Genomic DNA, 21,170 nt, shown 5'->3' with positions numbered 1-21,170 from the left:
AACACTGGGCAGTCTTGGGATACTTCCTTCTTTCCCCAGTTTCTACACTGCTTTCCTTTCACAATGCAGAACAGTTCTTATTTTTGCATGGGTATCTCGTATGATGAGTTTAGTATTTTAATATTTTCTATAAATGTCTGCCTTTGAACATGATTATTCATCATCATTCAAATGCAGGGCCCGCCTCACTGAAAAAGATGATGTGGGCCAAGAATTCTCTTTCTTATGGAGGTGCTTTGATTTGATTTGATTTTTTTTTTTTTTAAGCAAAATTAACATGGGTAAAGCTGTGACTTTCACTTCTGCATCCTCCGCATCCCGGAGCAGTGATGTGCCATTTCTGCAGCTCATCAGGTCCAAAGGCAGGTGTCTCATGTGGGCGGAGCTGGCCCTCACTGGGTGCGGGCTGCGAGCCCATCTTTAACAAGATAACCAGCACTTGCATCCCACAGCCAGAGAGGCAGAGCCAGGCACCACTGGCAGGGCCCCAGTGCAGCTGTGGCTGGCAGCGCGTGAACGGGACTTTTGGAGATGGCCAGGAGGTGGACAGGCAAAAGTAATTCCAGCTGCTTCCCTCCGAGAGAGCAAGAGAGAACTCGGAAATGCGGGCTGTCTGACAGGAAGCAGAAACCTGTCCAGGGAGTTGTCAGCTCAGCGTCCCGTCCAGCCGTGCTGCCGGAGCGTGTGGAGTTACAGGAAGCAGACTCAGGCTTGGGGCTGTCGCCCTTGGCCTTGCCGTCCCACGGCGTCACCTGCCCAGGTTTGCTTGTTGAGAAGATGCTTGGGGCCTCCTGGCCAGTCCTCCTCCCGCAGTTCCTGTTTGCAACAGAACCATTCCTTGTCCACTCCACCTGGAGTGTATTTTCCACATGTGTTGTCCTGGCTGATTTCGGCTCTCAGTAAAGTCCTTTTCATCAAGTCATAAATCCATTGGCGGGAACAAACACACAAAACAGAATCCACACAGAGTTCGTTCATGAGTTTGTGTCGGATGGGGGTGCAAGGAGCAGAGCTGATCCAGATTTGGAAAAATTCAATTCACCGAACATCGGTTGATTGACTGTGTGTTTAGCTTTGTGCTAGGAGCTACCGTTGTCCCTTCTTTTGGCAGTAATACTCTGGTGACCTAAAGAGCCCCTTTCTCTGTAGTAAAGGCGACTTCTTCTCTAAGGGGAGGCCCTTCTGGGCTTGTGGCTTAGCTGTTCTTGGATGAGTAGAGTGGGGACGATCGGGGAGCACTGATGTGTTTCTTAGTGACTCATTTGATGATGGCTCCATTGTTTGTATGCTCGATGTTATGTAATCAGCATTCTCGCCCCTCCCCCCCGTATTTTTCCCCCTAACAATCTGGGATTTTCCATCATTTTGTCAACCTTCCTGGAGGCATGTTGATTTTTCCACTAGATTTTTTTTGGGGGCACGTCCCAGGGCAACCCGAACTCACCACTCCCTGGAACTTAGATTGCCGGTCACTGGCAGGGCCTGGGGGAGCAGCTCCAGTGGGCCCTTCTGATCTTCCCGGGCAGGATTTGGACTGAGCAATTTCTTGACAACATTGCTAAAACGAAACAGGGAGGGAAGATGTTGCCTGGCCTTCTTCGGTGCAGTGCAATTTCCGTTCATTTTAGAAGTTCCTTTTAAGGAGCTCACCCATTGTCATGTGTGCCCGTTGATTTAGCCTGTAGCACATTATGTATGTCCAGGGACTTTTTCTGCTTGTTTGTTTTTAACTAGCCAAGGCTCAGAAGTGGCTAGTTGGGGGAACTTCTGTAGTAGCCTCTCCTGGAACTCAGCCATTTCCTAAGTCCATTTCACACGACGCCCTGGAGGTGGAAACATCTGGAAGCCACCACAGTGGAGTGCATTGCTGCCAACCAGCCACAGGAAAACCAGCAGATTCTCAGCTCATGTCTTTGCGTGTTAGTTTTCGGTGAGAAGTGGCCAAGGTGTGTCGAGATGTTAAACGTCAGCCCTGGTTCTGGGCCCGCCCCATGGACGTGGCCTGTAGGTCTAGGAGGGATTGGATGCAATGGAGATTCCGATGGGTGTGCACATGGGCCTAGCACAAGCAGACTCGTTGGTCAGTCTGCAGGCTGGGCTCCCTCACTCTTTGTCTCCACCTACGTAAAGCAGATGTGGTAGAGGTTGCCTCCGAATGCACTGCCGGTTTGTTAGCTCTTGCTGTCGGCACTGCCGCCTTGCTAGTCAGGACGACTGGCATCCCTCACCACGACCAGTACTGTAGCTTTCTTACAAGTCTTCCCTCGTCCATTCAAAGTCACCTGCCATATCAGCCTTTACGGAACAGCCACAGCCATCCTCTTACAGCAAGATGTGGTCGTGTGTGTGATTTCTTCCAGTGACGTCTGCGTTGCTGGGATTAAATGATCGCTTCCTTAGCGTGCTCCCTGCACCCCTCCCCAGCGTCCCCTCAGGCTCCAGGACCCTGCTGCAGCTGCACTGATCTGTGTGACACTGAAATACGTAACTCCCACCCGGCCACACGGCCACACGTCCCGCTTTGCTGCTGCTTCCCTCTGTGAAACATGGTAGTCTGCTCACTCTGGTAGTCATCAGCATCACCTGGATTCTCCGTTGAAAGCCACAGAATTCCTGGCCTTCATCCCGGAGGGTCTGATTCAGTAAGCCTGGAATTTGGACAGAGAATTTGCGTCTGAACCGTTTCTACGTGATGCTGATGCTGATGCTGATGTAGGTGCCCTGGGGCCCACACTTCCGGAGCATCCTTCCCTCCCCTTACTCCCATGCACCCTTCAGCTCTGCGGTCCCACCTGTCTCTCATCCAAAGAGAAGCCTGCGATGGTGCCTCCAGACTTGCAGGTGTCCCCCTGGGTCACCAATGCTGCATCTTGACTTCGCCTTTGATGTTGTATTTGAACGTTTGTGTGTAAACAGGTTTTCAGTGACCGACTCCTCTGCAGAATGGGGGCGGGCACCTTTCAGCTCTTCACTGCTTTTTCTTTCCTTCCTCGCATGAAGCAAGTACGAAATAATTATTTGTTGAAGGAATGAATGTTATTTTATGTCGATGACAAAATGTGCAGTAATGCTAAGATCTTCAGTGAGGGTGAAAGATAAGCAGGGACTATGGGCTCACTAGTCGAGGAGTACAGGAAGAATGAAGATACTTTTATGCAGGGGCACAGCCAAGAGTTAGGGTTTTTTTCTTTGGGGGCCTAGCACATTGTGTGGAAAACCCCTCAAAAAATTTTTTTAACTTGAGAGCTAGACACACACACACACACACACACACACACACACAATGAGAGAGAGAGAGAGAGGGAGGGAGACATCCCTTCCATCTACAAGGGCTTGGACTGGGACTGTGCTGGGCTGGAGCCAGGAGCCAGGAACTCAGTTTAGGTCTCCCCTGTGGGTGGCAGGGATCTAAGTATTTGAGCCATCACCTGCTGCTTCTCGGCGTCTGCATTGGCAGGAAGGTAGACTTGGCAGCTAGAGCTGGGAGGTGAATCCGGGTGCTCTGGACGCAGGCCACTGTGGAAGGCAGGGTTGGGGAATGTCCGAGTGCAGGCTAGCTAAGACTTGTGCCAAGGCGGGACTCGAACTTCCATAAATCTGTATCAGGCTAATTTAAAAAAAAAGATTTTATTTATTTATTTGAGAGGGAGCGTTACAGAGAAAGAGAGGATCTTCCACCCTTTGGTCTACTCCTCAAGTGGCCACAATGGCTAGAGCTGAGCTGATCCGAAGCCAGGAGCCTCCTCTGGGTCTCCCTGTGTGGGTGCACTTGGGCCATCCTCTGCTGAAGGGCCATCCTCTGCTGCTGCTTTCCTAGGCTATTAGCAGAGAGCTGGATCGGAAGAGGAGCAGCCAGGACACAAACAGGTGCCCATATGGGCTGCCAGCACTGCAGGTGGAGGCTTAGCCTACTATGCCACAGCGCCTGTCCCAAGCAGGCTAATTTTTAAATTGATAATTTTGTATGGTCTGGAAATGATGCTATAGCCATTTGGCAAAACAAATGGTCCCGCCCCTGATGTAGGGCGGGGTTGGGGTCTGAACCACTAGGGGCCTATGGTGAGGCTGTGACTACAGTGTTTCTCAGCTTGTCGTCTTTAGCCCATCCATGTCCTGCTGGGCTTTATGAGTGATTAGTTACCTAATCTGTTTAAGTCTAGTTATTCCTATGCTATTCTTTTTCCTTCCAGATATGGAATGTGCAGATGTCCCACTGCTGACTCCCAGTAGCAAAGAAATGATGTCTCAGGCCTTGAAAGCTACGTTCAGTGGTTTTGCTAAAGAGCAGCAAAGACTGGGAATCCCGAAAGGTACGTGTTTGTAGTTGTAAAACAGTCCGAGGCCAGACTCCAAGGGAATCACGTGTCGTCCGTGGGGCAGACGTCCGGCCAAGCACGCTGGGGTTGGCAGCAGTGGGTGGAGGGTTGCAGGCTCGGTGGGAACAGCCAGAGACCCACCTGCTGCTGCTTCTGCAGCTCCCGGCTCTGTCAGCCCCTCCCACTCTCGGGACAGTCCTTTCCAAACTTGTCCACGCCTTCTAATCGCCTCTGGATCTTGGGAAACTTGCACAGCCCAGGTCCTGTTCTGCATCAGTCGAATCTTACTTGCTGGTGGCACTGGTACAGGCAAGTTTGGGAAGCCCTCTCTTAGGCTCTCTCCGGGCTTCTGTTGAATGAACCGAGCCCAGTGAGCTGCATTTCTGAATCGACTGAAGGCTCCCTTCTCTTCTTATCCAGAGGGTTTACTGGGGAACTAGAGCTGTCAGAAGGGAGACGTGATGGGGAACACGTCAGCTTTCCCTGGGGTACATTTCAGGAGCAGTGGAGACCAGGCGGGATGCTTTTGTCTTGAAGAGGAGTAGGCCTATCTTTGGAGCAGCCACTGCCCCCAGATGAAAGGTCCCCAACCGCAGGAGACCCAAGCCTTGGGTAGACTCTGAATGTGTCCAGACACCTTGTCCCATGTGTACTTCTTAACTGCAAACCTCAGCAGACAGCAGTGCCAGGTGCTCCGGGAGACTCACGGGGCAGAACAAAGTCAGTTCTGACCACTGCACTTGGCAGTGTCTCCTGAAGCAGTGTGCTAGATGGACGAGTGTTCTTGGAGCAGCTATGCTGCCTTCCAAGGCTCGGTCATTAGCAGGTGTCACCGAGTTAAGTCTCAGGTCCTGCGTGCAGAGTTTGTGTTGTCTACACTGCGATGCTTTCACAGCAGAGCCTCGGATAGGCAGCAGCTCCCCAGGGATTCCAGTGTAATACAGGCACCTAGGACTTTTGTCATTACCGAGAGCTATTTGGGTGAATGACTGCCACTAATTGCCATGGTTATTACTAAATGTGATTAAGATAAAAATAATTGCAAAGAATGGTTTCAAGTCTACTGTTAGAGTTAGGAGCAAGGAGGGGCCTGTGTAATCCCTAGAAAACATATTACTATGATTATTGCTATTAAAGAAGCCATTTGTTCTGTGTCCAGGGCTTTTAAAAAAGTCTAATGGCATTAAGGCAGCGAGAAGGGAGATTTGTGGACATCTTTGCCTGAGCGGACGGCAGAGAATGCTCTTAGGTTACTTTTTGGCTGACAATAGTGATTTCCTAGCTGGCAGCATGGAGCAGGTGGGGATGTGGCTGGAAGGTGCCCAGTGAGGTAGCATTTGCAGGCCGATGCTAGCTGGTTCTGTGAGCAGGATGGTGTCCTCAGCTAAGGCCAGGCCCTCCAGTGCCCTGTCCAGAGGCTCACTTGCTGGACCCTCATTTGGTCTTTTCCCTCAGACCCCCGGCAGTGGACAGAAACCCACGTGCGTGACTGGGTGATGTGGGCGGTGAATGAGTTCAGCCTGAAAGGCGTGGACTTCCAGAAGTTCTGTATGAATGGAGCAGCCCTCTGCGCCCTGGGTAAAGACTGCTTTCTTGAGCTGGCCCCAGACTTTGTGGGGGACATCCTGTGGGAGCACCTGGAGATCCTGCAGAAAGGTAAGTGTGGGGGGGGGTAGGTGGAGCTTGTGCAGGGTTTGCTGCAGGAGTGGCGGGTGGGAACCCCCATGCCGTTGTCTCGGGGTGTCCTGTTACAGCATGCGTGGTCTGTGGGCTGTGCCTGCTGCAGCTGTAGCTTATAGCAGTTGTTCAATAAGCATTAGTTTCTTTTCTTCTATGTATTGGGGGTTCAGATGTTAATCTTTGGCAAGATTGTACTTGTGAGGCTTCTCAGCAAGCAAAATTCTGAACCCAGTCCTTATCTGAGGCCCAGGCACTGTTTGAACAGACAGTGCCCACAGCCAACCGTAGACTGTTTTTTTTTCCCCCTTCTTGAAATCTCAATACACACTCCTTTGATCTGTGGCCACATAATACCTGATTGCACCCGCAGGAATGCCTAGCTTCTCAAATCTTACTCAGAAGACAGACTTTTCTGCCCACTAACTGGACTGGCGTTGTACGGGTGCCGTCCACCCTTACATCTGGAGCAGAGAGCGGGGTTATATCAGGACGCTGTGTCGCAACCTTATAATGACACGGCCTCCCCTACCAGCTTCTTCCAACCTTTTTGGACCAAGTGACTCATGTACCACAGTCCTGGCTGAGTATAGAAACAGCAATAGGCGGCAAACTTGGGTGTTTTTGCACTTATTTTTCTGTATTTCTTCTTAAAATAAATGGCAGTTACCAGCAGTCAGCAGTGCCCTCCAGCTGACTGTAAGCCTAGAAGCCTGCTGCCCTCTCTCACCCAGGCCCACCCCTGCCTGTGGTCACCAGCTCCAACCATGGGCACAGAGGCTGGAGGCAGGGAGAGAGCTGGGGGTTAGCACTGTCATTCCGCAAAACCCTTTTCTGCGCTGCTCCAGAGAGCCCCAAATCCGGGGCCTCCGAGCGCAGAGTGTTATCTTTACTAGTCCTGTTCAGCTGCTGTAAAGACCGAGGTGGATTTTTCTGTGGCTGCTGTTCCCAGGGGCTGGCAGGCAGCTGCACCGTCTTCCCCACAGCGCCGGTGTGTACTCTGCGTAGCGGCACACACGCCCACGAGGAGGTGTTGACATGAGCGACCTGTTTATAGAGGGGAAGATATGGCAGGCCCGGCACAGATCTGATCTCACTGCTGGCTTTTAAACACAGCAGCAGACTGGGCCAGGCAGTCCAACCCAAATGTGTTCTACAGACACAATGTTCCCCTTTGTGTATCAGAGTGGAGCTGCCAGGTGTTCTGGGGTGTCCAAGCCTGTCTCTGTGTCTCTAGTTTCCAAGGTGCATTAAGTGATGTTTTTCCCCTCTGGAGCCTCGAGATGACCCTGTGAGGTAGGAAGGGCAAGTGCTTGTATTGTCTGTGTCCCTCCAGTGAGGCTCACCTTAGCTGATTTCCTCAATCTCGCTCATTTCCTTAACCTTTATTGTATTTAACTTCTAAGCCTTTTTTTTTTAATTTCATCTATCTTTTTTTTTAATCTTTGTCAGTTTAACTTCCCATCCTGTATTTCCTTTATTATTATTATTACACAGGAGGCTGGGAGGAGGGACATCTATCACAAAGGCAGGTTTGGGTTACCTTACTGTGACAGAGTTGTTTAGGAGAAGTCACGAGAGTTAGGGTGCAGGCCGGTGTGAGAGCAGGCGTCCTGTTGTTGTCATCCTGCCCCATGTCGTGTGGAGAGAGACTGGCAGCAGAGAAACATACCTGAAGAGGGCAGCGAGGGGTTTGTCCCCAGGCTGCAGAGAAACCAGGCCAACACAACAGCAGGACCACACACGCCCCGACAGCACAGCTGTTCGCAGCGGGCTGGGAGGCCACGGGGTCGGGGGATGTTTCTACCTGATAAGCTGCCGAAGCAGCATTGAACCGTTTCATCTCACTGGGACCTGTGTCTTTGGGAGACAGGCATGAACTTGTTTTCCCCTGCAGTCTTTAGTTTCAACAAACCATCAAATGCCTGAGGGAAAAACCAAGCCAGTACACTCGCTCTGTGTCTGATTCTTCATCTTCTTTTTAAAGATTTTTTTTTTTATTTAAAAATCATCTTTTTAAAAGATTTATCTATTTATTTTGAAAGAGTTACAGAGAGAGAGAGAGAGAGAGAGATCTTCATCCTCTGATTCACTCCCTAGATGGCTGCAATGGCCATTTCTGGGCCAGGCTAAAACCAGGAGCCAGGAGCTTCTTCTCGGTCTCCCATGCACAAGCACTTGGGCCATCTTCTGCTGTTTTTCCCAGGCCACAGCAGAGAGCTAGATTGGAATTGGAGCAGCCAGGGCTCGAACCAGCACCCATATGGGATGCCGGCATTACAGGTGGTGGCTTTACCTGCTATGCCACAAAGCCGTCCCCTAAGATTTATTTTTTATTTTATTTGAAAGGCAGAGTTTCAGAGAAAGAAGGGTTAGAAAGAGAGAGAGAAAGAAAAATCTTCCATCTGCTGGTTCATTCCCCAAATGGCCTTTAGGGCCAGGGCTAGGCTAGGCTGAAGCTAAGAGCATGGAAATCCATCTGGGTCTCCCACTTAGGTGGCAGGGCCCCAAGTGCTTGTAGCATCTTCTGCTGCTTTCCTGGGCACATAAACAGGGAGCAGGATTGAAAGTGAAGGAGCCAGGACTCAGTCCAGCTCTTATATGGGATGTGGGCGCCCCATGCAATGACTTAACCGAACTGCAATGCTGGCCCCGAATCTGATTCTTTGCAATGCAATATAATCAGACCGTTGAACTGGAGATTCAGAGACACTGCTGTTTGATTCCATGGCTTTCTGGAAGCCCTCAGTTTCCCACCTCTCCATCCCTGTCTCATTCCTGGAGAGGTAGGCCCCTGGACAGCCATTTGATGCCACAGTGGGAGTGCTGTAGTATTGCACTACACACTTTCCAGCGTCCTGCTTCCTGCCTGGGCCTGTGCTTGCCATCTGAGGGCAATGCAAGAAACACAAAGCGATGCAAGAAACAGACGTCTGCGGGAGACACGGAAGCTGTGCCATCCTCTGCCTAGGGATTGCCATCTATTTCTGGAAAGCTTGGGGAGTGAATCCATTGGCGAGTTGGTATCCCCCTGTCTGTCTTCAAGCCTGTGCCACTCTCACATGGTGCGCACAGCCCGGAGGCGTCGGGAGCGAGGCCCGGCTGCTTTCCCAGCCCTCAGGGATTACTCACTGATTTCTCTTTCCAAGATATTAAATCCCACTCTGCAGCTACTGAAATGATGATCTTAGCCATAGGGTTGTGAGCTCATCCTCAGAGGCCTCCGTCAGGGCCGACTCGGACAGCATGGCTAACAGGCATGCAGATTTCCTAGAGAAGGGGCTGAGGTCACTGTGGCCCTGCTTCCAAGGCGGCCGCGGGCCAAGCTGACTTGCGTGTTGCCCTCGTGGTTTCATCGCTGACCCTGTCTGTTGCAGAGGACGTGAAACCGTATCAAGTGAATGGAGTCAACCCTACCTATCCAGAATCCCGCTACACCTCGGATTACTTCATTAGTAAGTTCAGCTCCCGCTCCTCTTCCCTCACCTTGCTCTTTGCGTGGGACCCTGGGGAGGGACCCCAGTCGGCTCATCTCAGGCTCCTTCAAGGTAATCCTGTGGGAAGTAATCGTTTATTAAATGGAGACCTTTCTTTTTTTTTTTTTTTTCATATTATTTCCCACAAAATGCCAAAAGTTTTCAGTCTGTTTGTTTGTGTTAGACATCAGTTGAGTTTTAACCTAAACAATTGAGTTAGTTTTTTTTTTTTTTTAAGATTTATTCATTTGAAAGTCAGAGTGGGAGGGGGAGACACAAACACACACACACACACAGAGTGAGAGAGAGAGAGAGAGATCTTCCATCTGCTGATTCACTCCCCAGATGGCCACAACAGCCAGGGATGGGTCAGGCCAAAGCCAGGAGCTGGGAACTAGATAGGAAATGAAGCAGCCGGGACTTGAACCAGTGCCCATGTGGGATGCCAGCTTTGCAAGCGGCAGCGGCTTTCCCCGCTATGCCGCATCGTCTGTGCTAGGTGAGTTAGTTTTAACCTAGCGAGTTTCTACATGCTCTTCGATGTCTTCCACATGAAATTCGTGCAAAAAGAAGACAGCTTGAACCCTAAACTTTGACCTTGTCTGCTCCTGAGTCAGAGGATTGGCTTGGGAATTTGACCTTGCACTCTGCTCTTGCCTTTTGCTTTGTGGAGATGGCAGTTTTCCTGGGAAGTCCTTCTTTAAGAATGCACCATGCAGCTTCAAGTTCTGTGACAGAAAATACAGCCTTCTCCTTTTTTAGCGTAAGACACCTAAGCATAGTGGAGGGATGACCAGAGAAAGAGAATTGGTGTGTGGCTGTTCTTATCCGGCTGCCTTACCTGGCAAAGGGAGTCTGACGTAGGTTTGTTTTCATTGTATCTTTGCGCTTTATTATAAGGAGTATTCCAGTGACAGCAGTAATGTGAACGGCTGTGTGTTAAGGACTTGGTGTGTGTCAGAAGTGCTGGGGCATTTTACATAGGTGCCCTCTGGATGTCCATCACGATGCCCCAGAGAAGACAGTCAGCTTCCCTGCTCTGTTTTTTTTTTTTTTTTTTTTTTTTTTTGATTTATTTATTTGAAAGTCAGAGAGAGAGAGAGAGAGAGGTCTTCCATCCGCTGGTTCACTCCCCAAATGGTGGCAATGACTGGAGCTGTGCCGATTGGAAGCCAGGAGCCAGGAGCTTCTTCCGAGTCTCCCACATGAGTGCAGGGGCCTAATGACTTGGGCCATTCTCTACTGCTTTCCCAGGCCATAGCAGAGAGCTGGACTGGAAATGGAGTAGCCGGGACTTGAACCAGCGCCCACATGGGACACCGGCACTGCAGGCAGTGGCTTTACCTGTTACGCCACAGTGCCAGCCCCATCTTCCCTGTTTTATAGCTGAGGATACTACATCAGAAAACAGGAGCAGCTTGTCAGGGCCGTGGCTATGAGGTAGTGGGGTGAGGGTTAAAAAGCCCTTCTGATTTCAAAGTGTTTTCCTCTTCCTCACCAGCGTGGTCAGCTCGTTCCCCACTGTGGAGCACTGTAGATGGCCAAGAGCTGCGTGTGGGCGACGCACCTCTGCCCTGTCCCATTGCACATGCTCTCTGTTTCTAGGCTACGGTATCGAGCACGCCCAGTGCGTCCCTCCGTCGGAGTTCTCGGAGCCGAGCTTCATCACAGAGTCCTACCAGACCCTGCATCCCATCAGCTCGGAGGAACTGCTGTCTCTCAAGTATGAGAACGACTACCCCTCGGTCATCCTGCGCGACCCCCTCCAGACCGACCCCTTGCAGACCGACTACTTTGCCATCAAGCAAGAAGTCGTGACCCCAGACAACATGTGCATGGGGCGGACCAGTCGTGGTAGGTCACGTCTTCTCTAGAGGCCCCCAGGTCTCCCACAGTGACGAAACTCTGGGAGCTTCTCAGGTCCCCTCCCTGCCATTAGCCCTGTGACTTTCCCAGGCTCAGCTCTCCCATCTGGGAATGTCTAGATATCAACACCTTCCCATCATGACCTTTCAACCAAGTCATCGTCAGGACACAGACCAGGATGGGTGGGTGGTGGTGGGGTTCCCTGGCAGAACTCAAATCCGGCGGGATAAACACTCAGGTGTCTTACTTGGGTGAAGTATGTCACCCATATAGTGGCTCTAGCTGCGTTTGGTTATTTTTGAAGGCGTATTCTAGTTCCTTTGAGAGGATTTAGCTTGGAGAGGACACAGTCAAGTAAAAGTGGCCCAGGGGGATCAAAGCTTTGCATGTGTTCTGAGTTCCTCCCAGAGCACCCTCAGATCAGACAGTGGCTCCTGGCGTGGCACCTGGGATGACCTTTGCCACCCAGCCTGGATCTTTAGCCTCCTGTAACTTCCCTGGTTTGGGAAGATACAAGGTGGTTAACCAGTGGCTTATTTGGAACTGGTCATCAGCAGTGTGGTTGAAAGTGTGTATTTAGCTCCATGAGCAGGCACAGAGGTGGCCAGAGCTTCCCAAAAGAAGGTCCTCTGTTGACATGACTGTTACAGTAGTGACAAAATATTCACTGACAGTGAAGGAAAACATTTCAAAAAGAGGTGGCTGACACCCAGCTTTGCATACCGGGACACAAGCACTCGGAGGCACAGCCCACTTCGCAGAGTGTCCAGGTGGTTTTGTGTCTGAGACAAGTGCAGTCTATTGTAGAGGGCATTTGTTCCTCCAGGAAGAGCTAGCTGGTTGCTAAAAAGTTGAAAAAGATGCCTTGTGGTGGATAAGTGGGAAATAATTACACACAGGAAGGGGAACGGGAGAAAGCCGGTCTGTGGCCACAGAAGTCAGGCTGGGGCTGGCCCGTTAGAGGTACCACCATGTGTGGTACCCACTGTCAGGCTCTCGGAGGGGAGCCCCGGGCACTTTTGCGTTGAGGAGTCACCCTACACGTACTAACCCGGGCCCCGCACGTGGTCAGCTTCTTCGAGTGTTCAGACCCACACTTCCTCCCCGCAGGTCCCGTCCAGGGAAAGTCCCCCAAACTCAGAACCTCCAGGCGTCCTTTGTGGGCCCCTGTGTGTTTGTGTTTCAGACCCAAGGGGAATGGGTGGGACCACTTCTGTCTTCCCCTTTCTGTCTTTTATTTTTGGGTGCGTATCTATTTAAATGCACACACACAAGTGTGTGTCTGTGTGTATCTGCGGCTCAGAGCGCTAGAACGGCCCTCTTTCTCATGGGGCTTTCTTTACATATGTGCAGTGAGGCCAGGGCTGTGGGTTTGGGGCCAGGCCCTGTTGTAACTATGGGTAGATCTCCTGGCCCACTGCTAAAAATTACGTCTGGCTTTGCATTTTGTGTAATTGTCTGTCTCCCTCTCCTTTTCCTGGTTCTTGGTTTTGGACCCTACCACCCCTCCAACCCCAAATTAATGACTCTAAACCAGAAGTGACCCTTAGAAAGGCTCAGGAGGTATTTCTCTCTGCTCCCCTCTTCCTCGCTGCCTCCAGCTTCAGGCCACAGACACTTGAGGGAAAGGCCATTGGTGCAGGGCTGCTGGCCGCTCGTTAGAAGTGCTGCAGATGGGACCGGGTCCAAGGGCCCGAGCTGGTGCGATTGGTCTAGACTGAAAGCATTCCTCTCAGCTGATTACTAATAATCGTAGTATTCATATGCACGATGGTACACAAAGTGCTTCTGTGTCCCACTTCATGTGGACTCTGAGGCCGGTCTTTGTGTGGGTCTGTTGGGTGGGTTGTTGTGGTGCTGCCCCATTCATGGTTCTGAGAGCTCTGAGGTCTGTTTGGAGGACTCGGATAGCTCTGGAAGGACTCGCTGCAGCATTTCTCAGAAAAACTGGCCGGCGGGCGAGCGTCTTGGAGGACCCGTGCTTCCTTGCACGGGTGTAGTAGCAGAACCCACCATCTCTTCCAGTTGGATCCAACTCGCTTTTGGAGAAAATACCAGTAAATGAAGGTTCCCAGCTCTCGGTTGTGAAATAGAGCTGGAATGAAAGCAGCCCACTGCTCTTAACCACAGCTCTCGGCGGTGCTGGGTCTGGCTCATGTTTGGGAGGTTGCCAGGGCCTGGCGATGGCCTAGTTTGGTGCCATTGCTTGTTGGAACTCCTAGGAGACTCAGCCACTGTGCTTGTGGGAACTCTGATCTCCTTGCCCTCCAAGTGTGGAAGTGGCTGATAGAGATGGAATCATTTCAGGGAGCAGCAGTGCAACCTCAATGTTTGTGACTCGGTGGGTTGTTTTGTTGTGAAAACTTATTCTCTTTCTTAGCGTTTTGGTGTGTTTGTCTCCCAGAAAAAACTGAATGACCATTAAGATCGGTTGCTGGTATGAGCAAACACCTTTTTATGAGCTGTCATAAAGTCCGTTTGCTGAGAAGAGGCTGTGGCGTTCTGGTTGTGGACTGTTCTCCTGGGGTCACTGCACGTGCATTGCTGGAAGGGACAACTCCTCTATTTTTAATAAAGACAGAGAGGTGCAAGTGTGGCAGCAGGCTGGGTAGGCAGGCCCATAATCCTGTGCAGCTCTTGATTTGCCTTCTGGAGCCTATGTGCCGCTGAATGGACGAGGAGAGGAAGGCAGGAGATGAACCTGGTATTTCCTCCTTTCTGTTACAAGCAGCCCTGGAGGGACAGGTGGTGTAGACAGACAGACAGAACGCACACCTCAACTCAGATGCGTTTTATCTGGATTTTTTTTTTTTGTTTGTAATTTTGGGAGCAGTATTTTTTCCTGTGTATTTACTTTTGTTTTGAGAACCTGTTCATGTTTGAATTTCATTGTGTTAACCAATTGCCACTGTGGTTATGAAGGAAAGAACACACTGGGGATACATTATTATGGGATTGTATAAAGTGAATCTTCTGGGATTGAAAATTTATAATCAGTCATCCCTGAACAATTGAGACTTGACTTGGAGATATTTCTCTCCATGTAGACATCTGTCACATCCCTTTGCCTCTTGGCTTATGCCACAATGAGGTGGCTCTCTCATCTCCCAGGATTCAGCTTAGGTTGCCAGAAAGTATCTAAAAGTGGAACATAAAAAACATTTCCAAGAACCTTTTTACCTCTTAAATGCATTTATTTCCTCCCCCACCATTTTTTTTTTTTTTTGTTAGCCTCCTCTTCAATGACATTTTTGCCAATGGAAATTTCTCCAGGAGCTGTTGTGCAATCTAGCAGCTGTTTATAACCTGGTTTGGGAAATTAATGAACTTGCATGATCTTGTGGGCAGTTAAGAATGCCTTAAGCAATGTACAGGGTCAAGGATTCCTGACACCGCTGTGGACCTTAACTCTTTCATCAATCTCTTTGTTTTTTATTGCCCACACTTCCCCCAGTGAAGTATAAATTTCAAGTACAGAATTGCACTTGAGAGGATAAAGAATATGGCTTTCTGCTCACAAGAGTGATAGTGAATTTTAATCTCTTGGAAAAAGCATCTCATAACTTCTCTTTATTTGAGAGGGCATAAGGGCAGTACATGTATTTAATTTTAAATAGTATTTGGGAAAAATGCTAAAAAAATGACACTTCAGCTCTAAGATTGGGGAAGGGCAGTCTGCTCTTAGCCTAGTGGAATTTTTTTCTTTTTCTTAGGACCAAAATATTTTGCCAAATCTGGCCGTTTGCAATCATCTCATTGGCCCGAGACGCAATAGGAAATTCAGTCTGACATTGCTCCAATTTCTGCATTTACTCGTCAGGTCTAATACATCACTCAGAAATCCTGTAACAATGTATCATACTCATCGTTTAGATTCCTGGCATTAGAATTCTTGAGGTCCCTAGCACACGTCGGGTCTCTGTGCCAGCCAGGAGCCAGCAGAGCTGCGATGTCTGAGTGTGCGTGGGGAGCTGTGTAACAGGGCAGCACAGTGTCAGGGCTTCCCTCTACCTGCCGTGACCCCTGGACCTGCTGTGCCCACCAGCCCCTCCCTCCTGCAGCTCTGCCTAAGAGGGTTTTCACAGTTTGTTTTTTCCTGATCCCTCCTCCCCGTCTCCCCTCCTCCTCCTTCACCTCCAGGTAAGCTCGGGGGCCAGGACTCTTTTGAGAGCGTAGAGAGCTACGATAGTTGCGATCGGCTCACACAGTCCTGGAGCAGCCAGTCGTCTTTCAACAGCCTGCAGCGCGTGCCCTCCTATGACAGCTTCGACTCCGAGGACTATCCGGCCGCCCTGCCCAACCACAAGCCCAAGGGCACTTTCAAGGACTATGTGCGTGACCGCGCTGACCTCAACAAGGACAAGCCTGTCATTCCTGCTGCTGCCCTGGCTGGCTACACAGGTAGGCGTGTTCCCCTGGGCAGGGCCAGTGGACGGCACCGTGCGATCTACCTAGAGACTGAACAGCATGCTCTTTTCTTTCTCTTTGGGGGCTTTTGGGGGAGAAGTGCCCAAGAAGACGTCTGTCTCCCAAGCCACTCTGCTTGTGAGTAGCCGTTGCTTTTTGGAAACAAAATAGTGTCATCTCAAGGGTGGTAGGGAACTTCATATTTTTGGATCTTCTTCCATATCTGGGCCAAAGGAGCGCTGGGAACTCTGCTTAGTGGCCTGGCAGTGAGGGACGGTTCCTGGCCTTCTCCTGGGAGGTCATTGTAAAATGCAGCGGCAACAGCGTCACCCAAAGGCATGATGGGATGGGCTACGTCCCAGACTGTATGGTGCAGTTTGTTTAGCTGCTCCAACTTAGAGGGGGTAGAAGGTGCCCTTAGGGGCCCCTAACCCTGTCCAGATCGATCCTGGCCTTTGTAGGGAATCTTTCTTCCTTGGTTCAGTTTTGAGGATTCGTCTTCCTGGAGTTAAAATTACAGACACGGTGAGTGAGGCAAGGTCATCGAAGAAAGTGAGCTCAGGCTTGGATTGAGAATCGTGTGATGGAGCCAGAAAGCTGCTTGTTGAGCTATAGCACCTGTGCTGCCTCACCTGGGCAGCATTTGTCATGTGTGTCTCAGAAATACCCAAGGAGGGGCCGACACTGTGGCATAACGGGTAAAGCTGCTGCCTGTGGCGCCGCCATCTCCTATGGGCGCCTGTGTGAGACCCGGCTCCTCCACTTTGCATCCATCTCTCTGCCAATGCGCCTGGGAAAGCAGCAGAAGATGGCTGAAGTGCTTGGGCCTCTGCACCCATATGGGAGACCCGGAAGATGCTCCAGGCTCCTGGCTTTGGCCTGGCCCAATTGCGGCCATTGTGGCCATCTGGGGAGTGAACCACTGGATGGATGATCTCTCTATCTCTGTCTCTCTCTGTCTCTCCTCCTCTCTCTATAACTCTGCTTTCAATTGTTTACAAAAATTCCTCCCCCCTTTTTAATAAATACCCTAGGAACTCTAATGTGTGTTGTTCATCAGGTCCTCTCTGTAAGATGACTGTGTTTTCTGAAAGCTAGAAAGTGTATTGTGAGTGGAGCTTATTTTACACTCCACTTCCTCAGATGGGTCTAGGCCTCTATTCTCTTCGAATTCCCTCCACTCTGGACAAGTCACCCTTTAGACCCTTTGTGTGGATGGAAACAAACAGCAGAATCTTGTTTCTGTCCACAGATCTGATTGAAAAGTGTACTTGACTCTTATGATTGTGTTCAGGGAAGACCATAATTTTTAAGAGGGAAACCAGCTGGCCTGTGAGAGTAACTCCAATGCTTAGGAAAAGTGCTCCCCTTTGAAAGATTGGGAGTTTTTGATGCTGTGTTCACAAAGTCCCTGGGGCAGTTCATTGCATGAAGAGTGCCCAGGAGTGACGTCCGTTTGGAGGCAGCACCAAAATTGATATGGAGAGTCGTGGGCCAGGAAAGCAACCTGAATGTTCTCTGCTTTGTTTTTTTCTTGACAATAAGGCTATGATCTTCGCTTGAATGTGGCTTGTCTGTGGGAACTTGCAACCTTTCAAGGGGGTCCTGTCCTGTGTCTGGACAGGAGACTCCAGGAAAGTTTGCCTGTTTGCATTGAGGACATGTGCAGTGAGAAAAAGTGTATTAAGTCTCTCTGAGGATGTACAGGGTGCCAGCTTCTCTATTATCATTATAGCTCCAAGGTGATTTAAGAACTAGATGCTCGTTGGATTTGCTGGTGAAGGGGGGTGGGGGAGAAGCCCTTCCTGATGGGGACCAGGAAAGAAAAGGCCAAGTGAGTTCTAAAATGACTCTGTCTCTAACCACGACTTGCTCCCTTTCCTACGGTGCTCCCGAGGTCTGAGTTAGGTTTGGTGTCAGCCCTTGCTGGGTAGATGGCCTAGTAGGTGCCAGCCCTTTCCTTCCATTTCTGCCTCCATCTCCCTCCCTCCATATCTGTCCAGGTAGCTCTGCATCTGTCTGTGGAATCCCTCCCTCCCTCCTTTCCCTCCTTCCCTCTCCCCTTGCTGAGAGTGAAGGACTCTGGGAGTGGAAGGAGAGGAAGTCTCCCAGACATAAGGAGTCATTCGAATCAAAATCCAATCTTAGGCCTCTGGCCATGTAGTGGTATCTTTTTATCACTGGGGATTGAACTTTTCATTCTCTCTCCTATTGGTGAGAACAATAGCCCAGAAACCAGAAGTCCCCCGTGTTCCCTCCCCACGCTTAGGTAACACCGTGTGCTTTTAGGCAAATTTACCTTGTGCCTTTTTTTGCTTTTGGTGAAGTAGAGGTGTTCATCCTTATCTTGGTGGTGGCAGAGCTGTGAAAATGTAATTGAACTGCCTCAAATTAATTAAACAAACGAATGCAAGACCTTGGTGGGAAAAACCCTCCGTTGTCACAAATCAATTATTTCGGCAAATATCTGAGCACTTAGTGAGCACAGAGCAGGCAGAGGAGCTCGGGGGCTCGCTGTCTGTGGCTGAATTCAGGACATTGTGAGTGTGCCTTCACTTGGACTGCAGTTTCTTGTGGGCTGAATAAAGGTTGGGATGTGTTAGGAGAGTCCAAGGGTGGACTACATTTTTGGTGGTTTTTTTCCCCCTCAACTCCACGCCTGGTGAACACCATCTGATTTTGCACTGCACGCCAGACCTACATGGTGGATTTTCTGCTCTTGCAACCGCCTGTGTCCCTTGTCATTTCAGATTCATCTTAGCAGAGGAAGGAAGGATAGGATACACGCACTCAGCCTCAGCTGCCACCCGAGCAGTACTAGAATGCCTGCAGACAGGGCTCTGGCTGTGTAAGACAGGTCTAGAAGAGCCGAAATGTGGAAAAGCAGAAATTGTTGTACAAGCGTTGGTGATATTTTTATGGCTCATGAAAATATTTTCTCTGCCAAGTTCTGCCTCTTCTCCCTCATTTCGATCTGTTGCCTTGAAATTCAGCCGCACCAGGCAGTGGCCACACAGCAAGGCCGTGTGCCCTTCCCATTACTGTTCCTTGACCTGCATACTTGGTTCCTCCATCTTCCCCTCATTCCACCGGGAGCCCAGGTTTTTGTCTGTATCGCCTCCAGAGGAATCCATTTCACTTCTTGGTATGATGTCTTAGTTACTGCACTGCAAGTGTAGAAATCACTTAGGAACTGAATCTTCACCGTCTCTGGAACAGTTATATTCTTTCTTCAAAGATAAGAAAATTGCATCAACCCTCCTTGGGCTCCATGGCAACTTGTTAAATTAGGTCAAGATGTGGGGGCAGATAACATGGCTGGAGAGCCCGCCTGCGAGCTGAGCGCAGAGTACATCAAATGCGTGCTGGCTTCCGCCAAAGTGCACCTCCTTACCTCGCCGTGAACTGCTACGGTGATCAAACTGATACAATCAGAAAGCTCCGTTTTCTCTTCTTCAGAGGTACATTATGAACCCTTCTAATTACAACACAGGCTGCAGAGAAGTAGTGCCAGGCTCTCCGTTTTATAGATCTAAGCAAAGTGCCTTCCAGATCCTTGAAGAAAAGTAGGCATCGCTAATCATTTTTTTTTCAATGTCATGAGGTAAAGAGTAAAATACCGAATTGTCAGCCCCATTTTATAGATGTTGACACTGAGGCACAAATGAGTGACCTACTTCAGGCCATGCAGTTGCAGTCTACACAGCAGGCAGCTTCCGGGTTGAATCCTTAGTCCTAGATGCTCCACCTGAGTACCGTCTTTGCTCTGTAGTAAGAACTGCGAATACACATTGAGTGTTTCCGTTGTCTGCCTGGAATGAGTGGACTCCGGGTCTCTGGTCACTAATTAACACTGTGTGAGTGTGTGTGTGTGTGGGGGGGGCTAGGGCATGTGGGAGGGGGGTGGAGCTAGCATTTGGCATCAGTCCAAAGTTAATGGCTTGTAAATCACCTTTACTAAATTTTACCTGACATAGCCAGAGGTGGCCTCTGATAAGGAGTCCCACTCTTATCATTTCTGCAGTTGTTACTGAGTGGGCCGTGTGGCAATGCCCTTGGCAGTGTCTGGTTGTATTCCCACCCTTGGAGTTGCAATTCTGAATGAAATGGTTTTAACTTGTTTCTTCCTGGAGCCCCGACAGGCTGAGCACAAAGCTATTCATTAATGGCAGTGAAACGCTGTTTTAGAGTGTTGTGCAGATTTTGTAAACAAACAGCCTCTTGGTGTCCCGGCTAAGGGGGAAAAGGCCCCAGTGTCACCAAAAAGAAGCCCCTGCATGTCCTGAGCTAAATCCTCTACTTGCTGCCTCCCCAGTGGCTCTAGTGCCAGTTCAAGTCACAGAATAAGAAAGTCCCCAGGCAGGCCCAGAACCCTGAAGTTCTGGCTCACAGGAGAATTTTCAGGTTCAGTAACCCGAAGCTGCTGCTAAAACATGCTTTTGAAAATAAACAACTTTACTGCAAAGGGAAGTACTTCAAAGCCCTTCAATCCAGAGTGAAACCTGAGATTTGGCAGTATTCGCTGAAATCACAGTTTTCCGAAGGAAAGCAGGATTGCGAAATCGTCTCTCTGTACTCACATACAAACAGCGACAGAAGAAGCTTCTGGTCAGAGCCTAAGTGAATGATGGGAAGGAGTCCCCAGGGAACTGACGTGCAGGAGGCTGGAACTGTTCTCAGCACAAGTGGCTGTGTTACTAGGAACAGAGCAGGGCTTTCGCATTTGGGGAGTTCCCTGAGCCAAGCTCTGGAAGGTAAAGTCCATGTGGACACTGTGGGTCTAAGACCGTGTGAGATGACCCGGGTGGAGCACCAGTTTGTGTTCATTGCCAGAGGCCCAGAGACATGAGGTGACCTCTCTGGGGTCCTTGGGCCAGGCAGAGGCAGGGCTGGCTTGCAGGTTGCTGCAGCCATCATAGCCCCAGTGGACAGCACCTTCAGAAAGTGTCCAGGTGGAGAAGAGGATGAGAGCTTGGAAGTGAGGAAGGAAGAACCAGAGCCTCTTCCCTCCCTTGCCCAGTGGCTGGAGAGAGTAGCAGGTGCAGGGAGCCAGCCAGACCCCCAGCTTCAGCCCCTCAGATGCTGGGGAGAACTCCCAACTGTGTGCTATGTCTGTGGAGGATCCGTGCATGCATGGCATGGATTGGGGGAATCTCCGTGGAGTAAGGGTTTACCCCGCTGCACAGTCAGGAGAGATGGATGGGAAAATAGCTTTCTAGACACTGAGGAGGAAAAATTCCCAGAAAGATTTGAACTGGACAGGAAGAAAAGCCCCTTTGACTGCTTCTGCCTCTCCATGGATGAGCTTGGTGAGTTTTTTCTTAATCATCTGCCACCAGGAGAGAAAGATCACATGGCTAGAGAAGTCGGCCTCCTTGTTAAATGTAGGAAGCAGAGGTTCCCCGTAGGCGCTGGGGGACTTTGAAGG

The 21,170-nt window shown here is 50.1% G+C and overlaps 1 protein-coding gene across 4 annotated transcripts in view; it reads left to right on the top strand.

Moving 5' to 3' along the window:
* The window catches only part of ETS1 (ETS proto-oncogene 1, transcription factor), a 135,249-nt gene that overhangs the window by 98,656 nt on the left and 15,423 nt on the right, over window positions 1–21,170 (top strand). For 3 of the 4 annotated variants that reach the window (XM_051842815.2, XM_051842861.2, NM_001082661.1), the window contains 5 exon segments: window positions 4,191–4,310; window positions 5,772–5,972; window positions 9,371–9,448; window positions 11,075–11,323; window positions 15,476–15,736. In XM_051842815.2, coding sequence (XP_051698775.2) covers window positions 4,191–4,310; window positions 5,772–5,972; window positions 9,371–9,448; window positions 11,075–11,323; window positions 15,476–15,736 — 909 coding nt within the window. 4 annotated transcript variants of the gene reach the window in all.

Source organism: Oryctolagus cuniculus, chromosome 1 (assembly GCF_964237555.1).
Source record: "Oryctolagus cuniculus chromosome 1, mOryCun1.1, whole genome shotgun sequence".
Taxonomy (NCBI): Eukaryota; Metazoa; Chordata; class Mammalia; order Lagomorpha; family Leporidae; genus Oryctolagus; species Oryctolagus cuniculus.
Note: the sequence above shows the minus strand (reverse complement) of the source record. Positions and strands in the feature narration are given on the sequence as shown.